General features: G+C 34.1%; 1 protein-coding gene across 1 annotated transcript in view; it reads right to left on the minus strand.

The window, feature by feature from the left end:
* Positions 1-1,938: 1,938 nt before the first annotated feature.
* The window catches only part of LOC122710982 (LIM/homeobox protein Lhx9), a 93,956-nt gene continuing 78,712 nt past the window's right edge, over positions 1,939-17,182 (minus strand). The window contains exons 3-4 of the mRNA XM_043929331.1: positions 3,534-3,677; positions 1,939-2,125 (exon numbers count right to left, since the gene is read on the minus strand). Of these exons, the coding sequence (XP_043785266.1) occupies positions 1,966-2,125; positions 3,534-3,677 (304 nt within the window). The 3' untranslated portion in view covers positions 1,939-1,965. The remainder of the gene's footprint in view (positions 2,126-3,533; positions 3,678-17,182) is intronic.

The raw sequence follows: 17,182 nt of genomic DNA on the forward strand, positions 1-17,182 counted from the left end.
AAAAATGTAAATTTATTTATGAGATGTACATTTCTTTGCGTATATATATTAAAAGATTTGTGCAATTTGACAGTTAAAAAAGTAGGAATTCCCTAATTTTTAGAATAGATACTTTTTTCTTATTTTATCTCCGTCATCTTAATTTTGTTTTAAATAAGCGTATTATTTTCCCCAAAATAATTCATCTAAGAAAAATCTATGTTCCATTATTCGAATACTTCTTTATTTGAAAATTTATCTCCTTATTAATTCGAATAATGAAGGTTCTATTATAATCGATAGACAAATAATCATTTTCAATTATTATTAATCTAATAACTTTGTTTCGTTTGTTTTAAATCTTTAAATTCCTTTGTCAAATCTTGGTCTTTTTGTTCAACTTAAACAAATGAAAAACAATAAAAAAGTAAAAATAAATAAAAATATAGAAAAAGAAAAGAAATAAAAAAAATAAAAAACCAAAGAAAAATTCACTTAATAAAAAAAAAATAATAATAATAAAAATAACCAAGCATTTCGATAAATTTGATCGAAACAAAAGAATTATTCCTCCCACAATTAATAAAAATCTCGAAATCTCGAAATTATAAAACAAAAATATTAATCAAATATCTGATTGTTAAGAATAAAATAAAACTAACGTTACATAATCGAATGTTTACATAATCTTCGCAATGAAAAACTAAAAAAAAAAAAAAAAAAAAAAAAAAATAATACGGCAAAATTTGTTTCAAAATTTCTTGTCGTTAAACCGCGAAACATTTCACGCTTACAAAATCTCAACCGTACGAAACCATTACAAAGCGCCAGTGTTGAATAAACCACTGTGACGAGGGGCAGATGCAGTCGCGTTTACCAGAGGAAAGGCGGTGAAACACGAGCGCGAAAGTGATTGCTGGTTACCTGACGTGCGATTAACAGGATTGCGGATTCGATTAAACACGGACGAGCACCGAAAAACATTGAACGAGACTGAAGAAAAGCTGACATCTCGTCGTCATCGTCGTCGTTGTTGTCAGCGACGATGCACGCGGCCCAAAACGCATTCAAACACGCTTTTCAATTACCCTCGATTTTCCGTGATTGAGCAAAGATTATCGATTAGGGAAGGGAGACCAGTTGAGAAAGATGCGTACAGCGGCTCCACGCGGTGGCCGTGCGCACGATTCGAGAACACGGTTATCGATAGTCTCGATCGTCCTCGAGGGGATCGAATCGCGCGGATGCGCGCGCAGCGGCCATGGCGCGCGGCGAAACACCGAATCGAAGACGCGTTCGATCGGTCGGGGACACGACACGTCGAAAGACGAACAAGAAACGTATTTTCTTCTCTCTTTAACGGAGTTCTTCGGTCACAATCGGAACGAGAATCTCGTTCACCGGTTATTTCCAGGCTCGGCCCTTCGTCTCCTCTTGCGCAAGGTTGTCGCGTTGTCCACAAGGCAAGTCACAAAAGTTTCTTTCTAACCTCACGAGAGAAAACAGTTTCGCGAATCGGCCAACCGAAGGAGAAGTTCACGATTCCAATTTTTTCCAGTGATGAAAGATCGTCAAGAACACTCTTTATTCTTCCACGTTGGAGATGGAAGGGAAGAACGTTGAAGTGAACGGCGGCGGCGCCCGAGCCAGGAGAGGATTCGTTCAGCCGGGGAGACGGCCTCGAGGTTCAACGAGGGTTAAGGTTGTTCAATCGCAGGTGTCCTGTGCCCACGGAGACCAGTCCTGATAGGTGGACGCCTGCAGGTGCGTTTGCTGTACCGCCAGTCCCGGATGTACGACTCCCATCTGATGATGGTGGTGATGGTGGTGGTGATGATGGTGGTACTGCTGATGACCCGGCGGAGGCGGCGAATAGGGATCCCCTCCGACGGCCACGTCCACGACGTCGACCTGAGACGGTACGACGGCGGGCGTAGGCTGTGGAGAGGCTTGTACCTTCTTCGGGCGACCGACCGGGTTGCCGCCTCATTCGCGACTCCTTCGAGGCCGACCGACCTTACCTTTTCTTACCGGTGCACCCCCGTTTCCGGCCGCTGCCGCGGCGGCCGCGGCCGCAACGCTCGACGATTTCACGATTTTGTGCCAATCCGTCTCGCACACCGGTGACCCCGATAGCAAGTAGTACCTGGGCGAGAAGAAATGAATTTTTTTTAGTTAATTTTTCCACAAGTCTCGATTCTTTGTGGTGAGTCTCTTAATAATATTTTTTTTAATAATGGTGAGAGTAGAAAGTAAAATTGTGAACGTACATTCCTGTCTATAAATCATTGGTTATAATTTCCAACGTAGGGATTGATTAATTTTGTAAATTTATTTATTTATTTATTTTATTGCGATCATATAAAATTTTGACAAAATATTTATTGCGATTTGTAACTGCAATTTGTGCTGCGTATCTAAGAATGTAATATTGCTTGTTAACATTGTAATATTCGTGTAATTTATACGTATCCTGAAATACCATAAAATCTAATGACTTATAGATAGGATTGTACACGATCAATGGGACTATTTAATAGGTTGTTAAATGATCAATAACTCGTAATTCGTCTTACATTTCTATTCTGTACGAAGAATTGATTATATACATATAGTATATATCTGTATACTTGCACTACGCCTGTGCCAATACCAATGGAAGTAGTAAAAGTAATACAGGTAATCGTTTCGTACGAACAAAAATTGTGCTTCGAAACGAACGGCTGTAATCAAGCAGAGCACACACAGAGCATCCACGAAATCGATGCTCATAAACAAGATTGCTTCATTACCGGGCCACGATAATTGTGTCCCTCCTCCTTTATTACAAAATCCCCAGTTGCGATCCCCACCAATTAACCGACAGTCCCGTGTGACACGCCTCTTTTCCAACCCTTTAATTGCCGCGTTTTCTCCTCGAGTTGTATATATTCACCCTAAACGGAATTATTGGTAAAATTCTAATAATATCGAGTTCACGACATCTACCATTGATTCCATTTCATCCCCAGATTTCCCCGGATATACCAAGATACTCTAGTGTTGTGATATAATTATACAACTATTTCTTCACTGAAACAATGAAAAATTTTTTGTTGATGCTCTATTATTTTTATCTTGATTTAATTATCCAATTAATTGGAGTATAGAAGATATGAATATTTGTATAATATTAAAATTCTAAAGATTTTATCCATCTGTTAATAAGTTATGATATGAAGTTGTTTCTGAATTTCTTGTAGTCTAGATTCGATTAAACTCGATATTCTTTAGTCGAACATTTTTTACTCCTTTTTTTTTTCTTATCATTGATAATAATAAATTTTCTTTAATCGTAGTTTGAACCAAATTAATTTGCTAATTTAACAAGTTTCAAAAGAAAAACTAAAAATATTCGTGAAATTATGTTACTTTCAATCTAGAGAAAATATTTCTATGAGTTGGCAATGTTTGTGGAACATGCAAGAGACAACAAAAAGTTCTTTTTCGTTGTTATTCCAGTGAGAACGTAACAATTGTTAGCGAGTCATTTATTAATCAGATCTGAATCTTACCTATCGCCGGAAACGAGTTGATTTCCGCATTTGCTACAGGTGAAGCATTTCTGATGAAATACCGATCCACCCGCCCTCATTACCAGCTCGGTGGCAGGTATCGCGTTGCCGCAACCTGCACAAGCACCACTACTTCCAAACATCCTGAAACAATAGCGAATAACGTCGATTAATTAGCCACGTTAATTACCTCTGATTAGATCAATTGAATTCTAATTTGAAACGCAAAAAAATATTCGTTTTAAAGATAAGGGTATGTAAAACTGATGGAAAATTCTTTCTTTCTTTCTTTTTTTTTTTTTTTTTAGAAAAATAAATATCTTTACTCCGTTAGATATTCTCCATTTTAATTTGTGTTGTTTCTTCAATCATTCAAGAAGAATATCTCATTTGCAGAAATCCTTGTTTTTCGAAAATTTGATCTAGATATTGTTTTTATCTCTTCAGAATCAAAGATTTTACAAAAAATTTCAAAAAAAGGTGATAAAATTGTAGAAAATATATTATAGTAAATGAAGAAGAATATTTAAATCCAATTCTTATTCGATGCATGTAATATTGTTCTGCTGGAAAATAATTTTTTACCCAATTCCACTAATTCTGAATGCTTTTTTTGTATCGATGTGTGCAGTTAACACACATTTGTTAACACTAGAAAATTAATTACATGCTATCTATTCCTTGTTTTGTAGATAAATTATCAATACATTCACACATTTTCATCAATAATAACGAAGAGTCTCTGATATCACAAAAAATGTATGTAATAAGATAATAAATTACTAAATTCACGAAATATTAATTACAATACAATCCAATTTGATTGATGTGGAATCGGTTCATAGAAGCAATTCGAGCAAATATAAATGTTAATAAAAACTTTGTGGCCAATTTAATATTTAGGAAAAGAGACAGTAGGTTATTGGAGGGATGTTTGAAACTACGAGGGTAAGGTTTGATCAAGAGAAGGGGTTGGATAAAGCGAAAGGGGGCGCCAATAATTACGAGATTTCTCTTTGTTCGTGAAAACGAATATTTCTACGTTCATTAATATTTCATTGGGTTATACGGGTAGCTGGGTACATTAACGAGTCCAGATTTATGTTGGATACGCATTACGAATTCAATGATGTTGACTAAAAATTGATAATTCGCAAAAATATAAGTATGTATGCGGTGATCGTTCAGTGTATGTCGTACGTATTATCGAAGCATTAACAAAGCGATTTTCCCTTCAGTAGCTGGTACTAATGAATCGATTTTAATGGTATTGCGATCCGGATTCGTTTACGACTTATTACAAGTCTGATAAAAATTTCATTTTATGAAACATTTCCTTTGTTTCTTGTTTTTATTCAGAAATATTTTCATTGGCGAGAAATATTAACATTTGTACGATATTATCGATAAAATTTTAACGATTTATATTTACGACATATATATATTTGCCCCGATCTGTTATTAAAATCACTTGAATAATACATACTTCCTTTTTATTAACAATTTTTTACGTGTATCTTACAATTTTAGTATCTTAGTTTAATGGCCACCATTTTAAGAATTTTCGTCATAAAATGTTTATTTTAATATCCTGATCTTTCCATATTCTTATTAAACTTATGAAAATTAAAATTTTTATTTCAGGTTAAAGAGATTTATAAATTTTATATATATACATAATATATTATATTACGTGGAGATTAAAAATTAAATTCCGCCATTATGTTTCTCGAGAACAGATTAAAGAAATATTTTTTAAAAAAAGAAAAAAGTTATTAGAATAGAGTAATTATATTGTATAATAGTGTAATAAAATAGTATAATGATATAATAAAATTTCAATAGATTAACTCTTATACTTTTGCTGTAAGAAATTCTTAAAGAATGTTATGAAATATTAATGAGAATATCTCTTAAATAATGATATGAAAGAAAGACTTTTATATTATTAAATTATTACATTATTAATAGAATTTTTTTATCAATTATTGATCCTATCTTAATTAATCTTCGTATATAATTTTTTTAAAATAGTTATTATTTCTCTATATTTTATTATTGTTATGTATATATATATATATATATATATATATATATATATACTATAATATCTCCATTTATTTAAATATTTATATGATAATTCTATTTACCAAAAGACAATTATTAAGATCAATATTTTTGAAATACCACTATTTACGTCACATTTTAAACAAAAAGTACGATAATTTACATCTTGAACATATACTACCCGATTATTCATTCTCCAATCAATAAAAAAATCAATTAACTCTATTGTATCTTGACATCAAACACAATTTTATTACGCAAAACAATTCCTAAAAATCAAAACTTACTTCACCTATTTTCTTTTTTTTTTTTTTTTTTTTCATCTCAAACAGAACAGAATTTCATCCAACTACCAAGAATCTCATGAATCTCGTTCCCGAACTCCGTTCGACGAGACTCGTCGCGAGGCGCGCCATTAGTCCGAATATACAAATTTATCATTGGATGGGTGGGTGTCTGCGGATGGGTATCCCCTCTGGAAAATCGTGGCGGTCTCGGATGAAGCGAGAAAGGCGACCAATTACGGCCGAGGGCTCGGAGGACGACATTCTCCTCTGGGTTTGAACGCGATGCGATAGACACGAGGCGTTTCCAATTAAACCTCGCGCCGGTCTCATCGCGCAAACACTTTCTAACTAAATGAGGTTAGGCCGGCAACAGAGGGACCGTGTAGAATCCTATATTCACCACGCCACGCTTCCCTTTCTTTTCTTCCTTATTATACGCGTGGTCCCGTTGACGTTCCAGCTGCTTTAAACGACATGAAGATATTTATATATATAAAGAGAGAAAGAGAGAGAGAGAGAGAGAGAGGAGGGGGGTAGATTATAATAAGGCGTCGCATATATAATTGTCGCGGCGTCTTCGTTCGTGTGAAACCCGTTGCTCGTCACTTGTCCTTCTTCCCCCCCTCCTCTTTCCTAAACGCTCGTTTCTCTAGTCACGAGGGGGAGAAAAAAGGATGAGAAAAAGAGGAAGAGAGAATAATGGAGGAAAGAATATAGCGAGGAACTAAGAGAAGGGAAGGCGAAAAAAAATGTTTGCGTCGCTGGAAATTTCGCGGGCTTTCAGAGGCGGCCGCTGCCTGCCTGCCCCTGCCTGCAACCTTCTCCCCCTTTTGATCCCTTCAAAACAAGCACACACGCCTTCTTTCAGGCTAAACGTCGTCGTTAGCCGTGCCAGCTACACCGGCCGGCGAGTTAATAAACGTTTCTTCTCTCTCTCTTTCTTTCTCTCTCTCTTTATCCTTGCGATGTTTCTCCATCTCTGTGCATTTTCTATACGTGCACGATTAATACGCGCGTATGTTAATTACATGTGTACACTCGATGACACGTGTTTTCTTTGCATTTGAAATTGTAAATGATCGTGTTCAGAATTTTATCATTTTGGAGTTATAAAATCACTGTTATTCAGTTGCCATTTAGTTACATCGAGCAGGGAGTTAATAAACATTTCTCCCTTTTTAGCATATATTTCGTTTATGATTAATACACACGCGTGGTATATACGCTATCTATATTTTCTTTTGTAAGTGGCTATATAATAAGAATTTTATCATTTTGTGGTTGGTTAATTTTAATACATCTGTGTGTCATTACAGCTATTCGAAAAGTGTAAACGGTCATATGTTTGGCTCATATTAAGTGGTGTAAAAATATTATGAATACTAATAATTTCTAATGTATTGCTCATTTGCTGAAAAAAAAGACGAGTGTTTCTCTAATCTGTACACGAGATAATATAAGATTTCCAACAGGAGAAACATTCTTAAAATATCTATCTTAAAACAATAAAGAAACTACTTTCCAAATATCCTTTTTCCATCCTCGCTCCTGTCCTCGCGCACACTTACTGTCTCTCCCCTTAATTTCTCCATTAACAAATTACAAAAGAGGAGAGCTCGAAAGGGGTCTAGGAGGAGAGGATTAACGAAAGCGGAGACACTTGGAAATTTCATCCTTCCAACAATCATTTCATCCTGTCCAACCTTGTTACGAAGGGGATACAACGTTTTCCATCGCGGGATTGGTCGAGCGTACATCGAATTCCTGGAAGATTCGTCAGTTTTCGAAACGGAGAAACGGGCAAAACCTTTCCCCTTCCCCGGATTCTCTTCCACTCCTCCTCCCCCCATCTCGAGATACCGAATAATCGGCTTTATAAAATGTTGCGCGGGCTAAAGCTTTATAGGTTCCTATAATCTTTAAATGTGCGCGCCGAACGCCGCACATTTTCCCTTATAATTTGCGACAATCGTGTATACACGCATCGATGTGTGTGTATGTGTGTGTCATTAAAATTCCACGCTTTATGATCATCGAGGTTCCCTTCTTCTCGAGGCGCGGGTTATTAATAGTAGCGCGAGTCCCTATGGAGCAATTAAAAATAACCAATGTTGATATTTGGGTTAAGTTGTGGTTTCAAGTATCTCCATGCACGGGGATGCATGTGGAGAAAGAGAGGAGGGGAGGGAAAAGATAAAGGAGGATGAAAAGGAAGGGAGAGGCAAATTGAAACGAAAAACGCTCGACGCTGTCTGATCGAGCTTCCATGAAATATATCGAAGCTCGCCGGTGAATTAATGGAAATTTCCAATGCGAAAGAACGCGCGCTTAAAAAAAAAAATATATATATATATATTCGGCGAAACCTCGATAATATATTTTCCATTGTCGACCGGTGGATGTCGTTTTTTATTTTCACGGTAAAAATACGGCCCGCACGAGGTGAACCTCGGCTGTGATAAAAAAAATTCGCCGAAATTTTAAGGGAGGAGTTATTGACAATGGAAACTTCGAAAACAATATGATTATTCGTAATTTCTTTTTGAATTTTTGGATGTTGTCAGTCAAGGCAGAATGATATAAGAAAGAAGAATGATAAATTGTAATAAGAATTATCAAATCAATCATTAGCTTTAGTAATAATATACATGAATTTATTAAAGAGTTATTATAAGATAACTTTTAGTATTAAAAATCTGAACTTGAACAAACAAGTTTTCTATTTTATTCTCATCGATTTTATTTCTATCAATATCTAATAAATTACATAACCTCAAACTAGAGAAGAAAAGAATATCATAATATGGATAATAAATAATGGATAATAAACAAAAGCATTAAAAAAATCACAGAAACGAGTTTCGATCTTCTTAAATCATCCATCGCGTTATGCCTAATAAATTGAACGCCTACAAAGTTGGAAGACAATAAGCACAACGTGGTCTATCAACGTTATCGAAGATGCATTCAGAGTTTCTCAACTAACTTTTTGACTTTTTCCTTCCACCCTAGCACACTCGATCTCCTTAAGTTCCCTCCCATAATCGCTTCGACCATAATTCAGCCAAGATCCATTCAAAGAGACAAAGTATCGCAAAATTGCAACGGTATAGCCTCGTCTATCGAGAGGTACATTCAGAGTTTCCGGATGAACAGAATACTTTAATAGAAGACACGTATCACCTGACGCCCACAGAGCATTCGCGCCCTAACCTCTCCCACTTTCTCGTTTCCCTCGCGATACCCTCGAGCGAGATTAGTTAAAATGTATTCGCCACGGTCAAATTAATATCCATCCATTAGCATTACCAGCGCGGCTATCTCGGGCCAATTTCCTGGAATGTAAGCGTCAGGTGTTCGATTACGGGGCCCGACGATCTTAACATTTCAGCCTTCTTCTCTCCTTGACATTGCGGATCTTCAACCGCGACGCATCAATACACGCGGCCTTATATCTTCGTTAATGGCGGCTAATGTTTGCCGAACGTTGCCAGCCGTACACCGGTGCCTCGTAAAGTCCGCTGTTTATACCGCAATTAGCTGTGTAACGATACGTGGCCACGTCGAATCGGCCACGACACGGTGCCTTCCTCGTCGAGGATACCCCGGGAATTTCAAAGATGGAATTTCAAAGGTTCGGCCACGACGTGGGAAACGGATGGACGAATGGGTTATTTCTGATTATATCTGCACGAATTTCTATTATTATTTGAACTTAGAGATCAAGAATCGGTGTATATATATTTATCAAGGATAAAAAGTGAGTAAAGGATTAGTTGGTTAAGAATTACTTTTTATGAATTTGATCGGAAATTTTATTCGTGCCTGATTATTTGAACTTTTTTGTTCTAATATAGTAATCAAATTTTGATAGAAGTCGTACGTTATAATTAAATATTTTTATTTTTTTTCATCGTTATTTATTGCCAGATCATAATTGGAATACTTCTTCTCGTTAGTGTGACGCTTAAAATATTGATAACACTGAGTCGGGGTAAAAAAGTAAAGTAAAACGATATAATTATAAAATAAAAGTAAAAATGAGTTTAATGAAATTAAATATTCTGAAAACTGATTTTGTCTACATCATCGAGAACTTGTAAAAAAAAAAAAAAAAGTCTGTAACTCTATTTGCGTTCTTGTTACACGATCGTGAAATCTAAAGTCCCAGGGTATTACGTAGTGAACGAGAATAAGTATTAAAGTAGATTAATTCGAAAGATTATCGAAAGAATAAATAACGATGAACAAATAAAAACAGGAGACCAACGACAGTTCCAATTTATAATAATATATATTGAAAATATATTTCGTGTAATATTCAAATAAGCAAAGAATTTGTAAAATTGCTTCAAATTTATAATATTTGATATATCGTTGCGCACTAAAAAAAAAAAAAAAATCCTCTACGCGAACATAAACTCCTAATTAACCGAACGAAAAATCACAACTGACAAGAAAAATTAGACGAATTTCCATTACACGAACAACCAAGTATTATATACGAATATGCTTGTCCTTTCTGACAAGTTCATTTAAACCAAATTTTATCATACATACAAAAATTGGCACAAGGATTAATTACTTATTCAGAAAGGATAAAACGTTTAATCCAATGGTAATCGTAAAAGCACTTTAATAATCGGTCGATCAATGTTAAATAAATCGTTCCATACCGAAACGTTCTCATCATCGTTCACCATAAATTCTACGATTTCTTTGTAGCCTGTGTTTCCATATTCCCCCTAAGTGAGACAATTACGTTGATCGAGCAATAAAAGCAAAACAAATCAAAGCTCGAAGTGTGTTTTTCTCGCGTACGAAGGACACGCTTCGCCTCGATCCATTGGATTATTTATGCCCGTGGACTATAACACACGGTGAAGTGAAAATGAGAAAGCGTGCAAGGAGAAAATGAAACAAAGTTCTTTTGCCCGTGTGCACGCGTCACGGGAGTGGTTGTGCGTTTAATTGCATCGGATAGAGGCGGCGTTTTGCATACGTGATCCATTCGATGGAATCGATCGTCGGTAAAACAGGGAGAAAAAGAAAAAGAGAGAAAGAGAGAGAAAGAGAAAGGGAGAAAAGAGAGAGACGAGGCAAAAAAAAAAGCTTGAGCCAAGCAAATCTAAACGAAGAAAACTATATACTCTTATGCTCGATTTTGTCTCGTAGTTTCTCATTAATTTACCGTGATTCTCGTGATATTTATAATCGTTCGTCGTTGAACCAGATATACGTCGTTAAAACGAACTTTTTCCTCTCGACCATCGATGCAAAATGCCCGTGGAACAAATTTTCTCCACGGAATGTGAAAGGCCTCCCACGTTTGTATTCAATAGTGTACATATGTATATATATATATATATATATAGTATTATTATATACAGTAGCTTAGAAAAATATTCGAAAGGAAATTATTTTTAATTCGAAAATCTTGATTCTAACGAAAGTTTATGTTTCTATAATGAATTATATATAAAAGATTTTTTTTATTTAAATTTAGCATTTTAAAATTTTAACTTTTAATTCATCGTCTCGTATAATTTCAGATAATATTTTTAGAATAAAAAAGTGTTAAAAATCTGAATTATAACATTGCAGTATCTTATTTTTATATGAGATCTTTCATACAATGTTATATAATTCAATGATTGGACGATTACTAATTTATAAATCTTACAATAACATTTTCACAAGTTAAATCTAACAATTTTATTTACTATGAGTAAATAAAATTCGAATAGTTTCGTAAGCCACTATTTCATACACACACACACGTAGGTTATTGGTTCGTTTCACCTTCATAGGAATACACACAAGCGGATACAAAACAAGGAAAGGAATCGATCGAAGCAACTGAAAATTACTTCGGTCCGCTCGATTTTCGATTCATTCGATTGAGGGATCGATATTCCATCGGTTCGTTGTTCTAGCTCGCTCTCTGCGTGCTGGTTGATTAATCAAGCACGCTAATAATTACAGCGACCTTTTGATCTGAAGGAGCAGTGTTCTCCTCGAAGAGTCGCGAGTTACTTAAACGAAAGTTTGATTGGTCTTTTCTTTTTTCTTTTTTTTTTTTTTTCGATTCGAGAAAGATGGAATTTATATTGACTACGTTGAATAATTAAGTAGATTGATTCGTGTTGGCCAGATATTCGAAACTTGACCGACTTTCGATTAATTGGAAATATTGAGAAATAATTTTTGTCACTGTTTAATTTTAATCTTTAATGCTATCATCTATTTATATTTATATAAATAATATGAAAATGAAATAGATACAATGGAATTATGTTTTTATATAATAAAATAGATTATTAATGATTATGATAATTTTAATATTAATCTTTAAAACGATATGTGACTTTATAATTGTGTGTGTATAGTTTATTTAATAATAGTTTTATAACATAAAGAATAAAAGAATGGCAAATAATAAAATCTCTTGTACAAAGAAATACAGATTTCATTTTAGTTTTAATAGAAGTCAAAAAGTATTTAGATAAGTATTTAGAAAAGTATTTAGATAAGAAAAGTGACTTTTGAGAATCCAATATAGGAAAACTATTCCATTGCCAAAAAAAAAAAAAAAACATTATCCTTTTATAATGAAACAATATAAAATAATACGAAACAAATATTGAAATAACATTATTTAAAATAAAGTAATAAACCAAACATAAATGAAAATTTTATTCGAATAATTATTCGAACAAAACTCTCTATTCTACTTTACAGCAACGTAATCAGTCTCATTAAAATATCTCGTAAAACTTTTTATTACAAAATTCTCATATAAACCAACTAGAAGAAAAAAAAAGAAATCATTCAAGAAAACCGATACTAAATAATCAATTATCTTTATCCTCGCTTTCTATTTCCCCCAAATTCAATCAAACTCAGATAACCCATTCCACCGGAGCCAAGTTAAATCTCCAGAAAAAAAAAAAGAAAAAAGAAAAAAGAAAAAAATGAAAGTCGATATTCCAAATAACAAAACAATTTCCCAAACGCACAACTACTTTCTACGGAAAGCGGTGTACAATCACACAGGACCATAACCTGAAGCAAATCCAAGCCTCGATTCAACCGAACGATATCGAGCCATTTTCCGTCCTCTCGTGGTACGCGGAACACGTGGCCGCCCGCTCACGGTGCTCGCGCTCGTTCGAGCGAAACGAGTCGGACACAGTTACTGCACCTGTATGCACGTGCAACTTGCATACCACGATACTTCATCGACCACTCTTATATAGGGCGCACACAAACCTGTACAACTGTACGTATTAACACACACTACAATCTCCATTATTCGAACTAAGAGGAAAACAAGATTCGTTCGAATAAGAGGACACAGATTTTTGTTAGATGAACGATTGTTTCAGAGAAAATATTATTAGTTATTTATTAAGAAGATTAGGAGAATTTTTAGTTGTTAAAAAAATTGGAAAAAAATTTTTTTAATGTAATGCTTTTAATTTGCATATTATAATTTCTAATTTTCTTAATTCTTGTTTTTTTTTTTTTTTTTTTTTTTTTTTTTTTTTTAAGTGTCAATTATTGTGGATTTCACAACGTTATATTTTGTAGCATTCTTAATGTAGCTTTCTAATTTCTTAAGTGTTTCGTTTCGATAGTTAACATTAAGTACACGTTTGCATTTAGATGTTATTGTATATATTGCGGTAGAAACGTCAACTCGGTAAATGTATACACTTATTAATCATTGTATACACATACTAATTTGTAAAGTAAATGTACTCGTAACTAATCAAATGTAAACTTTGACTAGTAAATGCATACAGTTTCACATTTGATTTAATACAAGTATGCGCAAAATAAAACTTCATGACAACGATTGGCTATAAAAATTCATATGTTGCATATATTTTGCTTCTCCGATTGTTCTTGGAATATATGTATAATCGATTATAATTGTTTCTTCGATATAAATTCTTCGATTTAAAAAAAGAAATCTATTGTAACCAACCTCGAACATATTATTTCATTTATTTATTTTAAATCTATAAATTGATGCTAAGTAATCTGTTGTAGCATTGTCTAGTAATTGTATTTTTAGGAACAATAAATATTTTTATACTCTATTCAAGATTTTCATTAAAATCTCAAATAAATGTATATACTGATTATAAACTTTAAGATTTTACTACCTTATATATAGTATAATATATGTTAGTAATACGACATTACAAAACATTCAATTTATTTCATTTATCCCTGACTTTATCTGACTTTGAAGATCACAGTAAATCTTCTTCATCCAAACATTTAAAAAAGATAAAAAGTTCACTTTTTCGAATAATTATCATGAAAAGCATTTTTAAAAATTTTTCAAAAATTTATCGATGCACACTATTTCTTATCCCCCATTTTTAATTATATCACTACTGTGAAAATCATCTTTTTTATTCCATTATTCCAAATAATACAATTCCAATACAAATAATAGAACATTAGAGTCATTTTATAATCGTGCACGCATTCTAAATACAGCTCGATCCGCGAAATCCCTCCTTCGAAACGAGAACTTCGGGCGTTGGAGGGGAGGGAGAGGGGGGTACCTGTTGATTCCTGCGTCGAAAATTGCGGCGACGTGGAAGAATTAAAATATCGAGCGTATAACGATCCGTTATAATAGAGATGGAGAGATGATCGTGGTTGATCGACGCCGATGAAAGTTTTCACACGCGCCGCCGCTCCATTCCTATTTATGTTGCATTCGCGAGGAAGCGTCGAATTCGCCGGCCATCGTGCCACGTCGATAAAATATCGGGGAATTTTAATCGGCCAGGCTGGGTTCACCGTCGACGTTTAATCTCGTATCGGGCCGCCAGCCTGTAAACACTTTTGCTTTTCGTATATTGGATCACGTGAGCGGCGCACAATGCATCTAGACGCGGAGGTGTTCCGGCTATGGGCGTCGGGGATGATCGACGTTTGCAACCACGATCGAGAATGCAGATGTAAGTACGATGTATATATATATATTGTACAAAGATGTTATTTATTAAGTCGTTTCAATTTTACTGATCTTGCAATGGAAATAGTAGTAATGAATCTTTATAAAATTATAAATTTTAATTCTTTGCTTTCTTCTTCACAAATTTATTGATATTTTTATAAAGAATGTGTAAATGAGGAGGAATTAGGATTATAAATTGTGCTTATAAATTTAAAAGAATCATAAAAATATTGCAGATAGAGTTATCGAAATAGTTGCAAATTAAATAATAAACAATGTATTATTAATGTTGAAAATTTAAAGTAGCAAATATAAATGAATCAAGTTATCGGTAACAATCAATTAAAAATTTTAATCGTGACAATTTTAAGCTTGTTTTTTTTTTTTTTTTTTTAATAAACAGAATGTACTGAATTAATTGCGTCAAAGTTTGAGCAATATTATTTTTATTAATAACTTTATTAAAAATTCATTTGATCTAACTTAATAGAATACGTACAATAGATACAAAAATTATTTATATTTATTGTACACCAGAATATTTATTATAGGATTACATTCAAATATATGAAATCGTATCGTTTAATAGTATAAAATAGTATTTCATACGAATATAAAAATTTAATACTATGAAATACAAAATCTGGTAAAAAAAGATTCTCATTACATCTAGTCATTCAAAGCATATATAAAAAAGAGCATAAGAAATAAAAAGATATATTTCATAAAGGGATATAAAAATAAAATGATAAAGAATATAACCCAAATCATAGTAATTAGAGAAATGCATTTAATCGATTAAAATATCTTCAAACATAAAGTCATTTTATCCGTTTCAAAACTCTTCATCAATCACGTCACTAATAAGCATCCTTTCGTGAAAACGCGATTTAATTTGTGGATAATTCCCCGCTGCTGACTCTCTTCGTGGCAAAGCGTGAAGAGGAGAAAGCTCGAAAACGTTTGATGAGGAAAACAAGTAACTAGCAAGCGGCAAAAACAAATATAAAAGAGGACGAGAGAGTATGAGAATCAGAAGGATAAGAGATAGAAGAAGCGAGATATTACGAGATGTAGTGGAAAATTATCTCCAACTTCTAACGATCCTCGAAACCGATATAATATCATCAGCCGTTATTTTACTAATTTCTTTAATTACACAATTAGGATTTTCGTTATATCCAAGAATAGTAAGAAAAAATTTAAGCATTGATACGTTGTTAATAACTAACTTCTTCGATTATATCAGGGATCTACCAGTGGCTTAAAAATTTTATACTCATTAGGATAAAATATATCGCATTTGTTTCCATAATTAAATTTATTTCCCGCCAATTATTAAATTGTATCAACAGCATGAATAGTGAAATATAAATCGAACTTTCAAGTCAAGGGATGAAACTTGAAAAAAAGAGATTTGAGAAAACGATCAACGGTCAGATCATTTGGCTATAACTGTGGTGCACTCTGCAGGCAAGTATAGTTATTAACGTTGGATAGAAGGAGCGCGAGATAGAGAAAGAGGGGTACGTACGGTGAGGCGTAGGAGAAAATTGTCTGCAATTTCTGACAGGCTTCAAAACGTGCACAACGCGCGAATATCGATGCGATATCGTTGGCCGAGGTCCGTGGAGCGCGAAAGGTTGCCACGATGGATCGAATTGGATTCGAGGTTTCTCGTTATTAATTTAATTACCGGCTGACAGTTCCATAATTAAATTGCTAATTTATCTGTCCAGGATCTGGCCGATCGCGCGCCGCCAGCCAGTCAGCTCGATGATTGCTCGCGGAATGACGTTTCAATTCTTTCTCCAATTTTCTTCTTCCTTCCTTTTTCTTTCCCCTCTTTCTCTCTCTCTCTCTCTCTCTCTCTCTCTCTCTCTCTCTCTCTCTCTTTCTCCCCTCTTTTTTCGCTTTATTATTCCATATCTCTTTCATCCTGATTTTTCTACCCCCTGGCCACAATTTGGCCGCCATTTTTTCTCGGTGAATCGTTCGAGCTTGTATTTTGCGTATTTTGCACAAATGTCGGATCATTCGGAGAATGGAGAAATAGAGATTTTTGTCTGGGAGTCAAGGAACCATGAGGATGATGAGGAGAAAGTACAACTTGGCTAACTTTCTTCGGTTCGATTACGATGTTTCGATGATTTATACTCGTGTTGCGCCTTGTGAACGTTCGTTTTCTAAATTGATGCGAAGCTAATGTGATTTTCTTGTACACACACTTGTGTATTTTTGTGTATGTATATTACATTATAGGAAGTCTAATAAATTATATCTTTTTTTTTTTGTTTCTTTAGTAAATC

The sequence above is a fragment of the Apis laboriosa genome, unplaced genomic scaffold (assembly GCF_014066325.1).
Source record: "Apis laboriosa isolate Shangri-la unplaced genomic scaffold, ASM1406632v1 scaffold104_cov149, whole genome shotgun sequence".
NCBI lineage: Eukaryota > Metazoa > Arthropoda > Insecta > Hymenoptera > Apidae > Apis > Apis laboriosa.